The sequence below is a fragment of the Branchiostoma belcheri genome, unplaced genomic scaffold (genome assembly GCF_001625305.1).
Source record: "Branchiostoma belcheri isolate BF01 breed outbred unplaced genomic scaffold, Haploidv18h27 scaffold53, whole genome shotgun sequence".
NCBI classification, from domain to species: domain Eukaryota; kingdom Metazoa; phylum Chordata; class Leptocardii; order Amphioxiformes; family Branchiostomatidae; genus Branchiostoma; species Branchiostoma belcheri.
The window spans coordinates 1459447-1481787 of NW_017804165.1; the positions used below are offsets into that span (position 1 = coordinate 1459447).

At 40.1% G+C, this 22341-nt stretch overlaps 3 protein-coding genes across 3 annotated transcripts; 1 reads left to right on the top strand and 2 right to left on the bottom strand.

The window, feature by feature from the left end:
- Positions 1-6136: 6136 nt before the first annotated feature.
- Positions 6137-12737, bottom strand: LOC109480980 (probable E3 ubiquitin-protein ligase RNF144A-A). Its single transcript, XM_019783446.1, has 11 exons — positions 12601-12737; positions 10873-10950; positions 9743-9900; positions 9089-9193; positions 8654-8714; positions 8253-8362; positions 8015-8050; positions 7537-7601; positions 7067-7211; positions 6808-6897; positions 6137-6432 (listed from the first exon to the last, which is right to left on the bottom strand). The coding sequence occupies exons 3-11, from the start codon at positions 9869-9871 to the stop codon at positions 6274-6276; spliced, it is 900 nt and encodes a 299-aa protein (XP_019639005.1). The 5' UTR covers positions 9872-9900; positions 10873-10950; positions 12601-12737; the 3' UTR covers positions 6137-6273.
- Positions 12738-12912: 175 nt separating this feature from the next.
- Positions 12913-18664, top strand: LOC109480967 (protein DEK-like). Its single transcript, XM_019783433.1, has 13 exons — positions 12913-13064; positions 14604-14775; positions 14958-15070; positions 15347-15380; positions 15568-15644; positions 15853-15947; positions 16137-16257; positions 16536-16706; positions 16912-17026; positions 17228-17301; positions 17655-17738; positions 18073-18141; positions 18251-18664. The coding sequence occupies exons 1-13, from the start codon at positions 13020-13022 to the stop codon at positions 18260-18262; spliced, it is 1182 nt and encodes a 393-aa protein (XP_019638992.1). The 5' UTR covers positions 12913-13019; the 3' UTR covers positions 18263-18664.
- Positions 18665-19164: 500 nt separating this feature from the next.
- Positions 19165-21861, bottom strand: LOC109480994 (40S ribosomal protein S7). Its single transcript, XM_019783465.1, has 6 exons — positions 21744-21861; positions 21134-21205; positions 20767-20910; positions 20180-20244; positions 19676-19826; positions 19165-19280 (listed from the first exon to the last, which is right to left on the bottom strand). Exons 1-6 carry the CDS (start codon positions 21822-21824, stop codon positions 19200-19202), a joined length of 594 nt encoding a protein of 197 aa, XP_019639024.1. The 5' UTR covers positions 21825-21861; the 3' UTR covers positions 19165-19199.
- Between the last annotated feature and the right edge of the window lie 480 nt (positions 21862-22341).

Consider the following 22341-nt stretch of genomic DNA (forward strand, 5'->3'; position numbering starts at 1 on the left):
GGACGGCCTAAACTCGGACAGAGGCCGTACCTCTTAAAAAAAATTCGAGACTCGGAAAAATCAGAGAAATTGACAGTCTTTGTTTTGTTCCTGTAGACGAGGACGCCGTCCAAGGCAAGAAAGACAAACGTTGTTTGTTTTGCTATTGTTATCATGCTGACGAACAATTGATGTCGGCGCCTTTCGCATACGTTAATCTCATTAAAACCCGTTTTTCAAGTCTCCATCCGGTAAAATGTATCCACAAACATTTTCCTCGAACAGAATCATTTCGGATGTGAAAATTCTCTTTTGGGAGTTACGTTTTTGATGGTCTTGTAGCGGGCGGGTTGCATGAAAATCCACGCCGCAGTTCGCTATCCACGCCGCGGTTCGCTAACACTTCCGGCTTGCTTGAATACGCGAAAGGCACCACAAATCGGCATATGGATGCATACATTTTCCCAAAAATTCTTCATAATGAATTTCGTTCGTGGCGTGGAATGTTACTAATTAGCGGTAGAAACACCGTAAAAAGTAGCGTAGTATAGCTCTCTTCGCCAACAAACAAATTCTGCAGCTATGCCGGCAAAGATGGCTCTATCCAATCAGAGCGCAGGTCATATGAGGTCAACCAATCAGAGTGTAGAGTTCACGCTGCTACTTACATATTAATGACAAAATGGCGCGTATTTCCTTCTCTCCGGCGAGGTTGAGACTGTGTGCTGCGAGTTCATTTTCCGGCGATTTTCTGACTTTTAAGTTAAATTTAACACCGATTTTTCGCACGCTACGATCACGCTACCATTTGACACTGTACTGGAGACAACAGATGAGTGATCATTTTACAATCAAGGAGCATTTTTGTTGAATGAAACAGCAACGAAAGCTACGATACAGCCAATTATTTTTCAAAATTTGTCTCGTGTATGAGAGATAAGATGACGTTTCTTTACATGTTTTGACGTATTTTTGGCTTGATATTAACTAGTAATTCGTAGCGGAAATGTACGGAAGAAGTACGAGTACGAACAAAGCAAGGCTCTTCACTATTAAAGATCCGGCTAGCGCGGGCGCTACCGGAGGTAATAATTAAATGATGCCGATGTTTGGAGTTTTGCAGCAGAGTTTTGCAACAGTATAATTTCCTTACGATACGTTTGCCATCTGTAACAGTGTTTTTATGTCAATACAAAAAAATGTGGAATGCTTGTGGACAGTTTCAACTTGTAAACAAGTGTAAACAAATGCCCCGCCCCCTCAGTTAATTTTCGCGACGTGTTCCCTAAGTTAATTAATTTTCGCGACCCGGCCCTTCCCAACTGGACGGCCTCTCAGCTGCAGTCTGGCGGAAACACTGATGTGTGCACATCATGAATGTATAAAATATACCATCAACAAACCTTCTTCTTATCTCTCATGGATCCTCTGCCCAGAATAGACATCTTGGTGCGAGTCTCTTCCTGTAGGCGCTTCAACGAGTTACCCTTTGGACCCAAGAGCTTCCCAACAAAGTTGAACTGAAAGGTAACCAAATTATGTAAACTGATGTTCACTTTGGGGACAAAAAAACTGTGGTCTCCTATTTGCTACGACAAGAACAATCACAATATACATACATACATGCAGGCTTATCAGCAATGATGCAAGAAGGGTATTACTTCTATTGTGTATCATACAAATCAATGCTCCTTGAAATATATTTTCCAACAACCCAGTTCAGTATTGTAAAAACCCCTTTGGTCTGGCTTAGATGTTTAAGACCGAGAACTGACCTTTGGATACTCTTTTATAGGAATGAGGACTCTCTCCAAGATGCGGTATGGTTTGTCTGTGTGCACCTCCTTGTACTTTGGCGGCTCCTTGGACTTGTCATCCTTCTCAAGCTTGGAGATTTCTGCAACGACATATGAATGTTGATCAAAAATAGTACTGGTACATTTTTCTAACGCATCACTGGTACAAATTTTAATGTTATTTATTACTGAGGAAGAAAGTTGTTACTGTACTTTCGGTGCAAATTAGCCCTGCAGCACCTTTCTTTATGCTTTTGTCACTCACAACAAAGAAAGCGTTTTCTTCAGGGATCAAACAAAATTTTGAATCCAAACCCAAATATACCAGCTGGGCTCAGAAATACACCATTCTACACTAGCAAAATTGGACAAAGGACACCATGTCTGGGGCTCATCTGGAAAAATCAACTGACATGTATTGTCCAGCCACGGGACAATGGCTTTTTCTTGCCCAATTAGCACAGGTAATTAGCATGACAGTTATCAGGACAGTCTGCTGGCAGGTGTTAATACATCTGTCTACAATAGCTGAAATCTCTACAAAGAGAACATTGACTCTCAAAACACTTTTCACAACAGTTATGTGAGAAAGACTTCCAGGCTATGCAAGGTCTGTTTTGTTTAGATAATCCAACTGGACAATGTTTTCAATAGGACTTATACCATTATAGAGTAACTGTGACCCAAATTTGTGGAGGTTGACATAACGTCATAAGACCTCTGCATGCAGCATGTATAAACCACTAAACTAATCACATTCTGTTGGTGACTTGGATAGGGTTTTATTTGTGTATGTATGTGAGCAAAGTGCAGCAGGAAACTTAACAGTAACATCATGCACATCTTACTCAGTAAACCTCACAATTTTATATGATTTGTGATGAGGGGAGAATATGGTGTACACATGATGCTTTTGTGTCAAAATCTGAATAACTCGAAAACAAAGACCAACGCTATTCTTTATAAATTTCACCCAATGCCTAATCTCCAAGTTGGTTACACTAGCCTGTGTGTCTAAACATAACTGGATAAGGTTCAGTAGAAAATGCGCTCAATAGCAGAAGAGACCAAAACCAGACGACATATGGTGTGTAGACATGCAGACAGGAAGTTTGCCCCCCTCCCCACGAATCTGGCTGTGATTTCAGTTGATGTCCGGAAATCCTTTGCGGTCACTTTGTTCTCTTCCGTTTCAAAAAGTCTAAAGGTGTGATAGTTACACATATAGCAGGCAAATGAGGAAAACATTATCTTTGTAAATATTGTACAGGAACACATGACTCAAGAGAGAGACAGACCGGAAGCAAGCGGACCGCTGAAAAATTATGTTTTTGATCAAGCTCCTCTTTGTCTGTTTAAAAAAATGCTGGAATAAATGTTTTTCATTCCCTTCAGAAGCGTACGTCGCCATATCATACGAATATATGGGGAATTTTGGCACACAAAAACGTCAAAACCTGGCATTCGAAGGTGTGAGGATTTTAACCATCTTTGACATGTGAACAAAGAACGACGCCGGCTGCCCCACGCCATTTTCTGACATACGCACCTTCCTCAATAAGTCTTGATGCATGGACGAATGACGGGTCCAAACTGTCCTTCTCTGCAAGGAGCTGTGGCAGGTACTTGCTGGTCTCTTCTCCTACTTCTTCTTGTGCCATTTCGATACCAAAAAGTGACCAAAACTAGAACGAAAACACAACACACCTAAATCCCTCGGATGCTACCGGTAGAATGTGGCAACACACGTTGGAAGGGATGAATGTCAATAGAAATCCTTCCGCATACGAGAAAATAGTCCCATCGGTTTGAGCAGATATATAATTCAAAGACGATCCTCGAGGTATTACGACACCATCAATCGCTATCTTGGGTAACTTTTCGATAGATTATTATTATCAATCTCGACAGTGAAAGGAAGTATTTTACAAATAAAAAATTCGTATGAGGTCATTTGTTGTCGGAAGATTACAAGCAAAAGTGGCAGTAAGTCGGCTTTCGCGCGTTTTCTTGATGAATATTCATTAGTCATTCCCAAACACGTGGGCAGCGTGACAATGATTGGTGCTGTGTTAGCCAGGTATGAAAGGGATCAGGGAAAAGGGATGGAAGATGAATAAAATCATTTCTATGAAAATAAATGAATAGAAATTTGATGACTTGTAAAAATCATTGGATAAGCTAGAGGATAAGGTCTTGTCCTAAAAATTTGTTATTTCTGGCATTTAAAAATCCTTTCCAAGCATGAAGGTTTATCAAATCCTTGGTCTAAAATTTCCCCCTTTAATAACACCAAACCCTGGACCCTGCAATGCTATCCATTAAAAAAAATTAAGTGATGGTCACAAAATAGAATCCAACTCCAAAATATCCAAAATAGAATTCAATGGCTTCCACGTCACTTTATTTATTTCAATTCTTTTATTTACTTCACACTGAGCCTAAGAAGGAAAAGAGAAAGAGGTTGTCTGTTTCATGAATTCAGCAAGGACATTATACAAGAATGTATAATGTCCTTGGTCTCCTCAACAACTCAGTGTGGCATCTATAAATAGTTATATATGCAAAATGCACTAAGTCAAATAAATTGAAAAAAAAACAAAAAAAAAACACATCACTTATGATCATCCATATCACATTCATTGTTTAATCATTCTAAACTTTCCAAAGAAGCTGTTGGTGCATCTTTGGTCTAAAACAAATCATCCTCCTCTTCTTATATATTAAAGCAGCCTTGTACTAGAGATCAATGGTGGAATGTAAACTCTGGAATGGGACTCAGTGAACATGGAAGTGTTAAAGCTGTATATGGCAAGTCATTCAAAACAATATTAATGTACACTTTAAGAGAGCTTCCACCACTGGCACTGCACAATTTCCTTTTCACTTACACCACTAGTACACATTGAAAACAGACCAACGTCATTCTGTGTAAATATGAGCTTAAGGATGGACAGTGAAGTACATGTATACAAAATTTGAATGTCATTTTACATACTGCATTGGACAGTTGTTACAGATTCTTAAGCTTTTGTTTTGCTTGTTTATACAAGTACATACTGTTGTTCCCCAAGTTGGGGGCAAATATCAAATCAATGAGCTTCAAACAAAGAAATGAGTTATCAAAAGTGCTCCATCTGTGATCCTTATCATAATGCTACAGTATTGCTGATGGATTTAGTTAGAACTCATACAACATCTATGAAGAAGGCAAATATAACACAAGTCAAACCATGTACTGAGTATTGCACTATCAACTAAAAGTAAAGGCAGATCTCTGACCTTCATGATATGAGAAGAGTTCTGAGAAGGCAGCTGATATTAGGGAGCTGGCAAGAGGTACGGAGGATGGCACGCACCCAGGCTACATCCAGCAAATACCAATATGAGTTACCAAAGTTCAGACGGTAATGAGACCTTTAATAAATCCTACATTTATATCCCCTATTCAATGGTGCATTCTGGAGTTCTAAAAATCAAATCCTATTACCCTGCTGACAAGAACTTTTACCACTTGCTACTCATGTCTTTCTAAACTGTCAGGTTTAGATGATTTAGATACAGGAATTGTGCTACATTTTTCAACATGGTTTTAGATGCTTTCACACCACTTTATTGTAATAGTGGCAATGGTATTTGATGTGTTTCCCTTGTAGAAAACATGATTAAAAATACTTGTGGTAAGATTTAAAAAAGAGTACTGTATTTTGATGATGATTTCCAGCTGAATTGATCCAAATGGACACAAGGAGGATTAAAGAAAGTAAAGTTACACAGACTTAATTTGGCAGATGAAAAATATACTTATGCCAACTTAATGGAGAACACAACTAAACATACATGGGAATGACTAAAATACATTTTGTTACTGCAAAAATCAAACTGCACAAGTACTGATGAACAAAATACATACACTGTGTGGGGAAAGTGAAGTTCGAATATGTTAGAAGAGTAACAGTCATTTCCCACTGGATACATCTGTGACATCATACTGTACCCTCCAAGCTGTACAAGAGAAATGAGCTGTTTTATGTACAACAGGCCTCTCTGAAATATCACAAAAGTAGCTACATTACAATTAGACTTACTCTCCAATACTTCTCACAATGATGAGGAGACAAACACACATAACTGTTATCCATAAACTTTATGAGCTAAAAAGCTAACAGGCTTTGCGGTTACCAGTATAGAATCCCTCATCAAGACACAATTATTGGTGACCAACCAATTTTGTTACCTATGAAAAGAAACAAATTTAATTTCCTACTTCATAACCATGTAATTTACATGGCAGATTCATTATAATAATGTTTTTACACTTTTCTCCCTTTCTTCTGGATACATGTTCATAAAAAAGGTTATTGCAAGATAAATGTTCTCCCCCAAACACCAAAGAATACATTTCAGTCAGTTTGACCCGACAATGATTGCACCGCTGAGGATCATGTGCAGAGATTTGCATGACGGATGTAGCAGCATCTTCCCGTGCCAAAGTTTGTCAGAGTTCGACGTTGTTGTCTGGAACTTCGTCGCTGCAGCATGACTTACAAGCCTTGCTGGTCACACACTTGCCACAGAGCAGACAGGGTGCTGCCAGCAGGAGGAATGGGGAGGCCACGAGGAGTAAGATACCAAAACCAGCAAACAGGCCGACAACCTGGGGAGAAAACTTGGGTCATATAAGTTTTCATAACAGAATAAAACGATTATTAATAGCCTGCATGCTAAACTGTTTTCAGGGCCTACACAGGCCAGCTCCTCAGCTCTGGGGACAACATGCCTCCAAGGAAATCTTACCACAGCCACAAGTTAGATTCTGGAGAAACTTGGGAGCTGTGGTAAAATTGGGGAAAGAGTCACAGATGAAAGTTTTCAAAATGTATCCAGTTGCTTGAGTTTCTTTAAAATTTGTATCTTTCACAGTTGGTAAACCTGTGTGGTCTGTGAACCTACAAATACAAGTATTTCAGAAAAGGATTTTCTTCATTTGACTAAAGTTTACAAGAACAATAATTTCCACCCAAACTCTCACCTGTGTCCTGTACCAAATAACGGATGCCCTGGAATGTCCTAGTTTTTTGCGGCATGGACCCTTGTCATAATGCCTCAGCAGAAAGTCATCCTGGAGAAGGAAATACAGGCATAGAGCATTGAGCAAACAATTCCCCTAATCAAGAGGAAACTCTAACAGTAAAATGTCCTTACCACTGTTTGTAGCATTGTTGGATCAATGAACAATAAATATTGACAATTCAGTAATGTTTGCTGCAATGCCTGCAATGAGTACTTACGTCCAAAGATGCAAGGCAGTACCAACAGAAGACATGTCGGCATCTCTTACACATCATCTGTGCACATCCCTCGTCCCTCTCTATTGGCAGGTGACAATGGGGACACCTCTTCACTATGGCATCTTCATCAGCTTGGAACGGGATTCTGGGACAGAAGAGTTCAGAATATGTATCAAAAAGGGGCGAGGCTGTGTGTGGGGTAATAGTTAGAGTGTTTGCCCTGAAAAGGAGCCACCACACTTATCGGAGGAGAATGGGTCTTTCCTGGCTTAAATGGGTCATACATTACAGTCTTGCGTACTCCTTAAATATCATGCTTGGAGCCATCAGCCTTACAAGGTTTGCTATGTACCTGTATTAGCAAAGAAGTAGTTATGGGAAGTCTTTATTTGTGTCCGCTGTGAAAAGTCCAAGTCAAATTTATCATGAAAGTCTCTGTTAACCCATAAGAAGTGTAAAAACAAACTTACCCCAAATCCAGTGAAGAGCCAGCTCCACTTTTGACAAACTCATCACAGGACAGGTCTGTGTGCCACTGGGGAAGAACAAAAGAATCTTCTTGAAAACCACATCACTTGTAAAATGTAGCACATGTACCTTATCAGAGGGCCTGCAAGCCCTTTTTCGTAAGGCGTAATCAAGCCGTTTTAGACTTCGTAATTCGTAGGCAGACTCCGCAAAAATCAGCGTAATTCGTAATTGGACATTAGCCGCAAATCGTAAAGTCGTAATCAGCTCTGAAACTTTAACGTAATTCGTAATAGGCGGCGAAAATTTTGCGTAATTCGTAATCACTACCCCCCCTTACAGGCCCTCTTATCAGAATGTTACCCAGCAGAATGCATTTTTAGATAGAAAAACTTCACATGGCTGTTGAGAAACGTAGACAACACAAGTATAAGTTTAGAACTGCACCATCCACTAAATGGCAAACAGATTGTACATTACCTTCAATTTACACCTTGAGCAGAAATTCAGGCCACACTGGAAGGGAAAAGAGAGTTGATGTACAAAACGGCACTGCCTTACTCTCGCCAGGTAAAATGTCATACAGTAAGTATGGAAACATCATGACACTGACATAAAAAAGTATCCAATATGACATATATCAAATTGACACCCACCATTTAATGTTATATTAAATAATTTGAGATGACAATGGGAAGTACATGTAGGTAGGATGTACCTTTGGACATTTGACAGGAGAGGCCTGGTAGGGGTCTCTGGAGCACACATGGCAGATGGTCTCACATCCCGCCTGAGGACACCATGTTCTCCTCGGGTCCAGATCAACTTCTATGGAGTTGCCATTAAAACATAGGCATGTGAGCTTAAAAGTTACAAGATTTACTCAACAAAGAGATGAAAAACACCACTAGAACACTGGCTGGAATAATAGTAGATTATGCCTGTAATTTTACAAGTTACAATCAAGTCAGCATAGAATCTTTTACATTATAACTGACCTTATTCAAAATACAATCTAATACTAGAATGTCATTTAAACATTTTGCCATTCATGTGTTCATGACAAAAAAAGGTGCTGTTGACTCGCAATAGTTGATAAAGGAAATTTTTTTCCCTTACCTTGTTCAAACTTCAGCTTACAATACCTATCATACAGCTTTTGGTCCACAAGTTTCTGCACCTAAAAAAACAAAGGAAATTTTACCACCAGTGTAATGCCAACTAAAACAATGTTGACATTTTCTTGACATCAAGTCTGCAAGTAACTATGCCAAGTTAAGCAGGCCTATAAAAGGGAACCGTTTATTAGTACAGACCTAATCTATCCAGCATGTACGATTAAAGAGCAGACATTACTGACTTTCCCCATGCCACAAGCTAGCTTAAAACCAAATCTTGCTATCTGCACTGTTTAATAAGCAAGCAAGCAAGCAGGGAGTATGTGTTTCTTTTATGTGAATTGGAATCAGCTGATTGGAATGTACCACATATTACAACTGAATCATTGCACCTTGTCAACTTGTTTGTGTGCATGGTAAACAGACTATAACTGACCTCAAAGGCTTCCAGTGTACCCTGTTTAGGACAAGAGGCATCTGGACAGGTCAGGGCAAGAACAGTGCCCTCTCTAACCATCACCTGGATGTACTGCTTCATACACTGTCAACAAACAACAGACATAGAAACACAATATTGAATAAATCAAAGAAATAAACATGTTTATGTTGACTATTATAGTATTAACTGTGCCCTACTCCTTTTTTCTGCAGACAAGCTAACAAAGTAAAAATCTCATGGCAATTTGCCATCCTTTAAAGGTCACCTACCTAAGATTCTTGGCAGGAATCACACATTTCCTCCGACATACACAATCTTATAGTTTGTCCCTGACTTTGTTAATGATTTGCACTGTTCTGAAAGAGCTATTACAAATGTCCTAGTAAGCTACTTTAATTTACACAGTCCAAAACCCAGCATTTCAATAATCTGTTTACCTTCCAAAAAAAGTAGAATCATTTTTTAATCATGCATACAAACCTGCCCTTTGTGACACAGTATCTTGAGAACATATGTACCCCGTACAACTTAACAGTTTCACATTTCTTTGTTTGTCAAATACATCTTTTACAAAAACAGACCTGAACTGAAAATAAAGAAATACAATTCAAGCCTTTGAGACACCATAAGATGATTAATCTTTGCACTTACTGCAGTGCAGAAGGAACATCCACATTGTTTGAGCTCAAACATGTCCGACAGTGTCTGTTCTGTGAGACACAGTTTACAGCTGACTGCAGGGTCAATGGACAGGTCCCCCTCCCTGTTACTCACAGCCATGGTCACAGTTCTCTAGGATTCAATTTTTTCTGTAAAAGACAATGCATGAATTATCAACTATGCAAGAAGCAAACCACCAGGATCATAACACGTCTGTTCAGTCTGTTCCAATCCCAGCATGTGGTCACGTAAACTAGTATTACCTGACAAACTGCCTAAAACAACCAACCAGCACAAACAATTTATGGTCCATCAGCGATCGAATGGGTAAGTACCAGGGTATACGTATTACATAATATACTAGTAGTTTTCAAGCAATCCAGCACAAATCATTTATGATTTCCAAACGATCAATAGTGCAAGTACCGGTGAGAAATATTACTGTATGATTACTTGTCTTCTGCAACCAACGGCTTCATTAATTTCATCTTGGCATTCGACCAAATCCCTCTGCCTGTATGCGTCAGTAGTTACAATAGGCACTTCAACTGACATTGAAAAATCAGGTTGCATCTGTAGAGAAGTGCTTTCCTTTGCAATATGCATGACAAGTGTATCCATGAAGCCAATTTGTTTCCATTATTCACAGAGTTGTGACAAAATTGACCCACTTGGAGACTTCTGTTCAGAGATTGCTACATCCTTAGGAACACTGATCTATTATTTATTACACAACTTCACAAGGTGACTCTTGCAAAGTGGCTGGCACTATTAATAGAACTAGAAGTACACAGCACTTATCATAACTTATACATGCCCTGTCTTCACACATTTTGGCAAGATTTTAAAGAAAAGACTGGTTACAACTGGAGAAAGAATAAGCCTTTTAGGTTTGTGGGAATTCTGAGGACCTTTGGCATAAGAGAACAATTACTAGTATGCTATAATGTATTCCTGTTCCAAAATACAAGTATGCATTTAGTATTACTCGCAATTACTCTAAACAATACATCTCCCGGGCTCTGACATCTTTAAATTAGTTTTAAAAATTTCAACTTTCATAATTATTATTGGTACAGTGACAGTGATGGGATATAGAAAGTATCACGTTGTACACTTGCCTAAGTTATCAGCAATATCACACATGCTGAAACAGGTGACTGCATCACGGTTCTAGTCTCCTTCAGTCTCCATCCTCCCTACAAAATCATAGAAAAACTGTTATTATTGGTGAAGATGTAAAGCAAAATGACGACCTTAGCTGTCTTACAAGCAGAAGTATTTAGTGGATCACTTATGCAAAGATCTGATAAGGGTATCCTTAATGGGTTTACTAAGCGATGTATATCATCCACACTTTGCTGTAATCACATTATAGCATGATACAGTGTATCACTGCTCAACTTTCTGTAGTTTTGTAGGTTCTATAGGCCAACCAGGAAGACATAGCACCTACCAATGCCATTGAATATTTCATCTGAATTCTTCAGTTGTCTCATCTTATTTCATAAGCAAGCATTGGACACAAATGACATTTTCATTGGATGAAAACTGCTTCTTTTAGTCAGAAGCACTAAGCAATGTAATTAAAACGTTCTGAAAATGATAATACTGTTAATACTGTAGAAAATGAACTTTGAATGCACTTACAGTATTCAAAAAGAAATGAAAGTATCAATCACATCATCCTGCTGAATGGAAGACTATAATCAATTATTCAGATTTCAGAGCATAGATTTCAATGCAACAAATTAGAAGATATTACAGAGGAGGTTAGAGAGAGACACAATCTTCATAAAAGAATCAGTATGGTCATCATTTCTCTTTTCTGTTTCCAGCAAAAACAATCCAACACAATCATGTCAATCTCATATCACCATACACCACTGACTTGGGATATATTATACAATTCAATTTTCTACACATATCAGGTATCAATTTACATCTGATTGCTAGATTTACACTCAGTTCTGGCACAGGAATGACCACTGAGCACTGCTGGTGAAGCTGGGACCCTCTTACATCAAAGGTTCTTCAGGGCTGCATGACTCATCTCTGCTGTCTACACCTGACCATGACCATGACCTGTCCTAGTCTGGATGCCTGGACCATAGTGCGCCAATTTACAGTGTGCTGCATAATAAGCCATTCAGGGATCAGGTCCTAACTGAGGGGGGCTGTGGTATACTTTCCTTGGGGCATGTTGGCCCTGGAACCAAGGAACTGGTCTGTGGTCTGGGCAGGCCCTGGAAACAGTCTGGCACCTAGGCTAGACCAAACCTCCTGTCCACAAGTTGTAACGTTATGTGTAGTGGCTAGTGGGCCATGATTATGTTCATTAATTTTCTACGTCTGCGGCTAACCTTTGTGTTCGTGACTTTTGTACTGTTTCCAGGAACCTAACCTTTACGGTCTGCAATGACGCAGAAATCGTCCTGACGTGTTTTTCGCCCACACGAATGACAGCAGGTGATCGTCCACTGCACAGTCTTACTATCAGGTCCTGAACCCACGAACGTGTACGCACGTAACCAAGGATGTAAATCGCCGTGAGAGGAAAGACAACTTCCTATTAAAAATCATTACGCTACATATCGATCCACAGTGAATGGTGCAAAATTCGTTAGTAGCTAAGTGACATGACTATTTATCTTTGCAATACCGCTGCAACACATATTTTATGGTAGTCATATGTAAATTATCGAGTCTAAAAAATTTTGGGAAGGCGGTCGAGCAAGTTATTTGCATCTGATCAGTTCACTAGTGAAAATCGACGTAAACAACGTCAAATAAACAAACATAAGAAAGTAGGAAATATACACATGACTTATGTTTTTCCTCACACTTACCTGGAGACTCCAATTGCACAAGAACGCCCAAGTATCGTCAAATAAATGTCGTTACCACTCGCAAGTTTTTCGGTCTCTTCTTCCAAACATTCCACGGCGGAAGTGACCAAGAACCGGAAGTGAACTCCTCTCGCAAATTCTCGCCATGGTACTTTATAAACTAACGAGACTTTGCGAGATGTGCATAATCTTGAAAATGTTGAATTCTTTTGAGTTTTTGAACAATGGGGACAGACAAGTCACTACTATTTGTACCTCCTGTTTACATTACTATATTTACTTCACACAGAAAGAAGAAATTCATTGCGAACAGGGATAAAAGTTGAAATTTGTAAGGCGGACGGTGATTGGTCAGCTTTAGTTTCGTTTCCCGCCATTTTTGTGGCCGCCATCTTTGTAATCTGGAAGGTGTGAACGCGATGTCTGAGCAGAGCGAAAACGGGTCCTCTGACTCTCCTACTGAGGTGAATTAAGACGAACTTTACTTTTCTTTCGATTGTCACGTAGTTATAGATTAGAAGCAATTCATAGTTGCGTAGTTACATCCTCAGTTGGGCATGATTTTCCATTCAAAATGTGCTCCCCGGCCCCCATCGTACCTGCATGCATACAACCTGCACATGAAACGCACGCCTGAGCACCGCCTAACAAAAGGCATTGTTCATTAGGGTATCAAAAATGACGCCAGTTTCTTCCTGATATCGATAACGCTGATGATATGTACTGACTGCTGGTGTTTTCAATTTAGTGGCTGTCGCCTGGGTATCGCAACTTTGTTGACGACATATAAAATGGTTACTTTCTCCGCCACAAGAAAATGTCACAAAATCGGTGTGATTGATGGCTAGGGACTCGTAGAAAACAACAGAGCGGACTGCACTGCACTTATGTTATTGGTCGAATATGTACGCTTATCAGCAAACATACATGATTGTCGACATACATTTTGGTACCACACCTTAAGTGTAAATATTGCTAGGTTGTAGATGTAGATTTGTGACAAACATAATACTTACTACTCAAGGATATAAGAGCTTGCCAATGGCGGGCTTGTCGATAGGGGGCGTTGTTGTGTATGCACATCTGGTTTGCTGTGGTCAAGGAGGTTATATGCCAATAATAATATGGTGTAAGGTAAAGGTGCAAGGTAAACATCACTATATCCTGGATAGGCAACTAGAAGTCAACAGTCGAACTTTGAGAGTTTGGGAGATGAAAGTGCAGCATATGAAATGAAAGATGTGCAAATTCAATGCCAGGATGTAGCCGTGGACGACTCTGTAACCCTTTTTGCATGATAATGCCGGGTACATAGTCGTGGAAAGCACCATAGGCCAAAACCAACCTTTGCCGTGCCGGGCCTCATGCAACGGGCCGGCCCCGGTTTTTTGGTGTCACTGGCTTCCTAACGCACTCCCCTGCCGGGCCGGGGGGATAAGACCCTAAACAAACGCAGCATTTAACCACAACACGGCCTCGGAGCACGTAACTCCATACAAATCATCGGCGATCGACGCCATATTGAATGCAGGAATCGGTCCGCAAAACAGGCCGGACCCTGAGTTTACGACAGTTATTTTCAACTCTCCAACGTTCAAGCTGCAAGTATGTGACGTAATTTGACGTAAACTCAGGGTCCGGCCTGTTTTGCGGACCGATTCCTGCATTCAATATGGCGTCGATCGCCGATGATTTGTATGGAGTTACGTGCTCCGAGGCCGTGTTGTGGTTAAATGCTGCGTTTGTTTAGGATCTTATCCCCCCGGCCCGGCAGGGGAGTGCGTTAGGAAGCCAGCGACACCAAAAAAACGGGGCCGGCCCGTTGCATGAGGCCCGGCACGGCAAAGGTTGGTTTTGGCCTATGGTGCTTTCCACGACTATGTACCCGGCATTATCATGCTAAAAGGGTTACATAGTCGTCCACGGCTATGCCAGGATGCATCTTTCTTTTATTCCCAGTACCATAGTTCTGACTTGTGAATTTGAATGTCGTTTAAATGCAGGAGGCAACACCAACATCAAGTCCTCAGAAGAGTCCACAGAAGGCAGCTACGCCCAAGAAAGAAACACCTAAGAAAGAAACGCCCAAGAAAGAAACACCCAAGAAGGAAAAACCCAAGGAGGAACAACCCAATGAGGAGGATGAAGATGATGAAAGTAGTGATGAGGAATTAGGTAAGTTAGGTTTCTTTGGTGGCGGACAAAAACACTATAGAACGATTACCGGACATTCCTTAGTAATCCTTACTATTGAAAATGAGAAGGATTTGGTCACAAATTACTCATGTAGTCATGTATCAATTTTGGTTGATATAGGTCAAGATCTAGTAATAAATGTAATGTTTCCATATTACCAGTTGGCCTTTTAGAGAAGGACCCTGTGGTGGAAGGGAAGAGACAACGGAAGAAAACAGAACGTCTTGAGGTGGAGGTCATCACCACCCCAAAGGAAGAGTTCAGGATTCCAGAGGTGGGCAGGAAATCTACCAGTTAGCTATTACTGTATTAGATGTAGATGTAATAGGTTCATAAGGGATATTGATTTGTAAGGGCTAGAGAGGAAGAAATGGACAAAAATGTTTTGTATATGGGACCGTGTTGGTCATGTAGGATGCACTGTTGAGAAGTCTGAAGATCATTCTGTTCACTGCAACAACCCACATACTAGTAACATCTGATCATGATGCTGTAATCCACAAATTCAGGAGCTAGTGATATGCTTACCTCTTTGTCTTTTCTTGTTAAGGGCAAGGGGACCAAACTGGGTGAAATTGAGAGAGGTAGGTTGCTTCTTGTTTCTTTTTCAAAGAAACCGCAGCTGTAAAGCTGCTGAACCCAGTATAACATGTTACCAGTTATGTAACATCATTTTTGGCAGACATGTCTTTTGCATGCCTCCTGCAGCAGAGTTTAAAACTTTGAATTGTGTAACTCTAACAATGATTGCATGTTGTTTGTTGTGTACAGTTGAATGGCAGCTACAGCGGAACAAGTCAGAGGACCTGAAGCCACTGCACAGAATTTTGTTTAACAAGGGTGGAGCAGTGAGTAGACTAGATGCTGTCCACATGGATCTTGCAGTTCTCTGTTTGCTCTTTTAATCTCACACCATATCTTAAGATCCCAAAGGTGGCTTAGAATACGGGAATTCTAACATAATGTCATAAAAAATGGAAATGTGTTTTCTTGGCTTTTCAATAGCTTTTTTGTTTCTAATAGTAATATGCTTTCTGATGCATATCCCTTTTACAGGCAACTGTGATCAAGAGACACATACGTCAGTTCAGTGGCTTTGATTTCGAGAAAGATTCCAAGGAGTATGAGAAGAAGAAGGAACAGATTTTGAGGTATGTCTTACTACAGGCAGCTGCTGAAACAAAATGGGTTTGCTGCAACCAATTGATAGCATATGTATCTAAACAAACCTGCATACTTCACATCCTTTCATCTTGAATTGAAGGTGGCTGTGTACATACTTACATTGCAACAGTACTAGCGTTCCCTAATACAAATGTATTTGACTTTTCCCAAATCAGGTACACTGTTGCAGCCTTGAAGTACTTTTGTGACACGTTAGACATTGAGAAGAAAGGCAACAGGGATGAGTTGGTGGAAAAGCTCATGGAATTTCTGATGGAACCGGTATCATCCGGAAAGGTGAGTCTGGAGCATACATACAGCTAAATGGCAAAACGCTTGACTTTCTCAGAATCATTTTACAGAGTATTGGACTCACATTTCAAAGATTCCACTGGGGTTGAGATGTTCGACAAAAAGCAGACTACTAGTAGTTTTATATGTTGTTCCTGTTGAACTTTGTTCTGGACAAGGTTGATTCAGCAGACATTCACTGTTTTCTGTGCCTGTGTTGTGTACATAGTGGAGTGATATATCATTAGATGTGACCCTATGGTATGGATTGTCCTGCTGTACAGGCCATCCCACAGCCTAAGAAGAAAAGAGGCAGGAAGAAGAAAGGAGAGGGCAAAGCTGACAAAGAGGAAGGGGGTAAAAAGAAGAGGAGAAAACAGAAGGCGAAATCTGACGAGGAAGTGGAGAATGACGATGATGACTCAAGTGACGAGGAGGAAGAAGAGGAAGAGAAGGTAGAATTGATTTCACAAACTAATTAAATACACCAGCAATATGCTGACAAGATGATGTAAAACTTTTACTCCTTACACATACCTTAGTAAGCTTTATTTAAATTCTGATAAATGAAAAGTAAAACATTGAGTCAGATATATTGCAATTCAATTATAACTCATGTGTATCCTTCAAGTTATGCATGTTTGTTTCCATTGTATTCAGCCCAAGAAGAGAAAGGCAGATGTCCCCAAGAAGGCTCCAAAAAAGACACCCAAGAAGACACCAAAGAAACAACTGAAGGTGAAAATGCAGAAGCCAACACCCAAGAAGAAACCAGGTATGGGAAACTTTTAAACCAAGTTGAAAAGTAATAGTAAAGTTTGCAAGTACATCGCAATGGCAAGAGAGACAAACAAGCTAGACAAAAGCAGAAATATAGCCTCGATGGATCAAAAGATTCCATTCAGGTCTAGATTGTACGGAACTGGACCTTGTAGTTCCCTACGTAAAGTAACCCTCACTTCCTCTTACATGACAGCTGTGGAGATCAGTTCAGATGACGACGAATCGGATGATGAACCCTTGGCCAAGAAAATCAAGAAACCTCCCACGGTGAGCATATCTTCCTCTGCTAGACACCTGGAGAGGCCTGCTTATGAGCATGCTATCATCAGTGATATTGAAAATGGATACTACTAGTATGTTATGAAATCTCACCTGGGTAATTCAGTCGGTGTGAATTTGTGAAAGCAGGCATGGCTTTTTGTGTTATTGATTTTGGCTGTAGTTATGTAGGAATCAAGATACTGTAACAGTGTATGTCAGAATTGCGTTGAAAGCACATCCTATATATCTATCAACTCGCAAACATGGCACTGACGATCCCTTTCTATTATTGGTATGAAAGGGAAGCAGACCAGTAGATATTTGTACATGTACTAAGATTATATGTTTTGGTGCTATAGAATGCTGAGCTCAAAGATGTTGTGAAGAAGATACTGGAAGGGGCCAACTTGGAGGAGATAACCATGAAGTCTGTCTGCAAACAGGTGTGTGTCAGAACGCTGGGTTTTATTGTAAAACTAGGGAACAGTTAAGTGAAGTAAAGTAAGCAAGGCTTGTAATGAGATAATGAAAACTTAAATGGAGAATATAAACTCTTAAGTTACATTGACTGGTGTTTTCATTGTTTCAAAGCAGTCTTGTTATGAGGGTACAAAATTCTCCCTCCATCAGTGGTTTATTCCTTGTGTGCCTGAGCAAATGTAGCACTTTATGTGTAATTTTGGTCCCTTTGAGCTATATAGTACATGTATCAGGATATTGGTGCCAATGTTGCCCTCCTATGAACAAATTCATTGATTGTATTATATTGACTTCCAGGTGTACGAGAAGTATCCAGACTTTGACTTGACAGACAGGAAAGATTTCATCAAGACTACTGTCAAATCGGTATGAACAATCATAGTTCTCTCCTACTAGAATATTTACTGTCAATACTCTGCAGCATTAACAACCAATAATCCATGAAGTACTGATGAATGTTTGTTTTTCTGTGCAGATCATCTCCTGAGGAAAATACTGCAACAAATGGAAGGAAAAGGGGACCCTGTAACTTAGCCTGAGATATGACCAAGGACATATTTTTAAACTCCAATTTCTTCATCAATGTAGATCATGCCGCGTGACAGTAGAGTAATTTTTCCGTTTTTATTGTTATTTTGATAAACTATTTAGATAACAATGTTTTTAGCACCAGAAGTATTTTCTTCTAGATTGTCTTCATCTGTCTTAATAATTGGCCGCTATAAATAGTATTGCAATCAGGTCAAGGAAATTGGATAATAGAACAAATGTGGTGAGAGATTAGTGCCAAGAATTCCAATACAAACTGTAGTCTACCTGTGTATGTGTCGTCTTGTGCTTGTAGTATACGTACAGTGTGGCCTATTAAACCATTTTTACCAATTTGTCACATTTGTTTGTGTTGTGTGTTGCCTGACGTCTTCACTGTTTCCTGAACAAATGCTGACTTAGGAATAAAGGAGCACCATGGAGGTGCACTAAACTTTCTTCTCAGTAGCGGAAAGTAGTCTCAACCAGAGTAACTATGCCAACATAAAATTAGTAAAATTTAGCAAAATAGGGCAAATAATTTGCCACCATAGAGATGGTTTAAATTACCTGGCCAATAATTCACTTTTTTTGCTGTATTCTATTACCAAGAACCCCTTCGGAAAATCTGATAGAGGCTTAGCCAAATGATTAGTACATTCCCAATTTTATGGTTGTCACTAGCCATGGCGGTATTGTTCATTTGTATAAAAACATTAAGCCTCAGGAATCTAATAACAGATCCGATGCACTGATACCTCTTGACACCAGTAGCATGAGTAGAATATGATAGGAAGAGTATATTATGAGAAGAGTATCTATTCAAACACGACTGACCAAAAAAAAACACACCACTCAATATTCAGGATAGCTTTTCAGTATATTTTCCTGCCCATTTAGAACAGCTGGTACTCAGGGAATTCAAATGTCACATCTTTGCCAGTCAGCTTCTTGTACACTGCACTGTAGGTTTCCACCTGGAAATGAAAGAAGAAAGTTGTTGAAGACAGGCAACTTACACCAGAGTTGACACACAAAGTGAGCAACAATCATGTTGGCTTCACATTTCTTTGGGCTTCATTTTTCTTTTCAAGTGTTGTTTCATATAAGAACAGTGCACAAGATACACATGTGCACTGTTCAAATGGGAAACAGTTTAATATAGCTGCACTTGGCCTGTCCTGGCAAACACATAGCTAGCCAGGAAGATCGTCGGCAGCTTACCAGCTAATAACACAACCATTAAAAATATTCCAGGGTCAGACTTGTTTCATTTCAGCACAGTGCTTGAAATTAATAATTGCAACCACTCTAGTAATATGTTGATGTCTTTGTGAGGTGACCCACAGGGACAAGGAATAACCATTCCCACCTTGTGTTCGACATTGTTCTGCTGGGCCTTGTCAAGGTGCACCTTGATGAAACGGGCTCCGTCCAGCTTGATCCTGATGCGCTTCCCAACAATCTCGCTAGGGAACACCAGATCCTCAAGTATGTTGTCATGCACAGAAGTCAGGGTGCGGCTGAGAAAAACACAATGATCATTAGTACACTCAAGTTGTTACATATTTTCCCTGCACATGTAAAAAAAAAAATCACACACAACAAAGTGTTGTTTCACTCCGACACAATGCACAATAGATGTCTGTGCTATGCTGTAATATGAAACGGTCAATATAGCTGCAGTGTAGCCTTAGCTAACATGATACTGTCAGCTGAGGAGATCTTTTTTGCAGCATGATGATTAACAACAGAAATACCTCAAGTATTTTCAATAAACTGTCAAACTACTGTTCAAAACTACAGCCATTTTAGCATCCAGTATGGCCAATCCATCTACATAGTATTACTCGATCACCAATAAATTGGACCAAACCTGCGAGGGCGCTTCTGCTTGTTCTTTGTCCTTGTCTTTCTCGTGGGCTTTGGCAAAATGCGCCTCTGTAAGAAGAACAAGAACATTTTCAGTCATACTTCAGATAAACTGGGTGTCAACTCTAAAATAAGCTTGCTGCTGAGATGGGGAACATTCTTTACAGTGTATGTTTCTTCCAGTAATAGTGAGTCTGAGACTACAGTTTCACTAGTTTTCAAGGAAGCCATGATTTATGTTTCTTGCACATGTAGTTTCACTCCGACACAATGCACAATAGATGTCTGTGCTATGCTATAATATGAAACAGTCAATATAGCTGCAGTGTAGCCTTACCTGACATGATACTGTCAGGTAAGGAGATCTTTTTTGCAGCAATGCTGCATGATGACAGCATCAAAAGGTTCATTTCAGAATCTTTTTTAATGACTACGTACATGTATATGGTTGGACATTAGCTCATTTAAGTCAGACAGATTCTATTCTGTTGTTAAATCCAAAGGTATCACATACATAGCAAAGAGTCAAGTACAATGCTCTCCTTGAGAACAAATGCTTTCCAACAAACATCAATCTCAGAGAGCACCTACCTGTGCGATGAAGACAACATGCTTGCCACTGAACTTCTTCTCCAGTTCCCGGACAAGGCGCACCTGCACCTTCTGGAAGGCCTTCAGCTGCGGCACTGGCACAAAGATGATGATGGCCTTCCTGCTGGATCCAACTTCAACCTCCTGTAAACAACCACACAGCAGGGTGTTAGTAGGCAAAGAAATTTTCGTTATGAAAACATGTTCAAATATTGCTGCTATCTTACAAAATGACTTCATGCATGTCACGCAAAATCTTACTCTACGAGTTAAAGGCAACTGCCCACATCTACCTAACTCTGATTTATCTTTGAAGTGGATAGCGAGTTATCTTTGTTGGGGAATATTGTAGTGAATCTACACCTACCTTAGCAGCTGTGATGTTCAGTTCTCTGAGCTGTGCCTTCAGGTCAGAGTTCATCTCCAGCTCAAGAAGAGCCTGTGGACAATGAATAAAGGTCTGTTGGTATGCATGCTCATATGTCAACCATGACCCTTGAACAAGGGCATCAGGTGATGCCATAGCAAATTAAATCCTAGCTAGAACCCTGACATATGCATGGTAACAATGTAGTATCATACTAAATATATAGTGTAAGTGTGGCAGGTTTTATGGAGCATTTTTCAAGAACATCTGAAAGATGCTAGGTGTAACCTGCACCGTTACCTTATCTATGCACCCTGAAACTACCTCCGATCATTGTAGATGGGTGGCAACTATCAGGGTGCACAGATCTGATAGTATGATTGTGCAATAGTTATCATAACCAACAGAATGTCATATCTTACTTACTACATGTACATAGTATTAGTAGTAATTTTTGTGTATTGATTTGATGGAAGGATGTCTACTACAACTATTGATTTTCAAACAATACCTTCAATACATGGCAGCATTAAGCGAGCTGATTTTTGAACGGCAAATTACCAATGTCACATGTAAAAGTCAATCTTTAAAAATTTATGTTCCCACAAACCTGAGAGATGGAGGCCTCAAACTCATCAGGCTTCTCGCCTGCTGGCTTGATGATCTTCGCACTGGCGCTGAACATCGCCATGGCTAGTCTACAAGTTAATAAAGCAAAATCATATCAATCAAATAGCATGATTATGATAACCTTAACATAAAACTATAACACAGAACTCAGACAGATGAAGGACAAATGGTGGGAGGCTAAGGCTGCAGAACTGCAACAGTATGCAGATGAACACAACACAAGAAAGTTCTTCGCGGGCCTGAAAGCGGTTTACGGTCCCTCTTCCAACGCTATGGCACCTGTCCGTTCAGCTGATGGCACTCTCCTCACTGAGAAGAGTGAGATAACTGAGCGCTGGAGACAGCATTTCAGCCAGTTACTGAACAGACCCTCCAACATCGACCAACAGGCGATCCAGGATATGCCACAGCGACCACTTATGACCTTCCTGGATGATCCTCCTAGTCAGGAGGAAATTCAGAAGGCCATCAAGCAACTACAAGGAGGGAAAGCACCAGGGCCAGACGGCATACCTCCTGAGATCCTTAAAGCAGGTGGAGAAGTAGTCACAGATAGGCTGACGGAACTACTGCAGATG

Bases quoted from the DNA above. Each gene is read 5' to 3' on its own strand.
- LOC109480967 (XM_019783433.1), top strand. From the start codon at position 13,020: ATGTCTGAGCAGAGCGAAAACGGGTCCTCTGACTCTCCTACTGAG. The intron at 15,381-15,567 runs GTAGGTTGCTTC...TGTTGTGTACAG, and splicing joins ACTGGGTGAAATTGAGAGAG to TTGAATGGCAGCTACAGCGG. The intron at 16,707-16,911 runs GTAGAATTGATT...CATTGTATTCAG, and splicing joins AGGAAGAAGAGGAAGAGAAG to CCCAAGAAGAGAAAGGCAGA.
- LOC109480980 (XM_019783446.1), bottom strand. From the start codon at position 9,871: ATGGCTGTGAGTAACAGGGAGGGGGACCTGTCCATTGACCCTGCAGTC. The intron at 8,363-8,653 runs GTAAGGGAAAAA...GCAACTCCATAG, and splicing joins TAAGCTGAAGTTTGAACAAG to AAGTTGATCTGGACCCGAGG. The intron at 6,898-7,066 runs GTAAGTACTCAT...TTCCTTCTCCAG, and splicing joins ACTGCCTTGCATCTTTGGAC to GATGACTTTCTGCTGAGGCA.
- LOC109480994 (XM_019783465.1), bottom strand. From the start codon at position 21,824: ATGGCGATGTTCAGCGCCAGTGCGAAGATCATCAAGCCAGCAGGCGAG. The intron at 20,245-20,766 runs GTAGGTGCTCTC...TTCTTCTTACAG, and splicing joins ATGTTGTCTTCATCGCACAG to AGGCGCATTTTGCCAAAGCC. The intron at 19,281-19,675 runs GTGGGAATGGTT...TTTCATTTCCAG, and splicing joins AGAACAATGTCGAACACAAG to GTGGAAACCTACAGTGCAGT.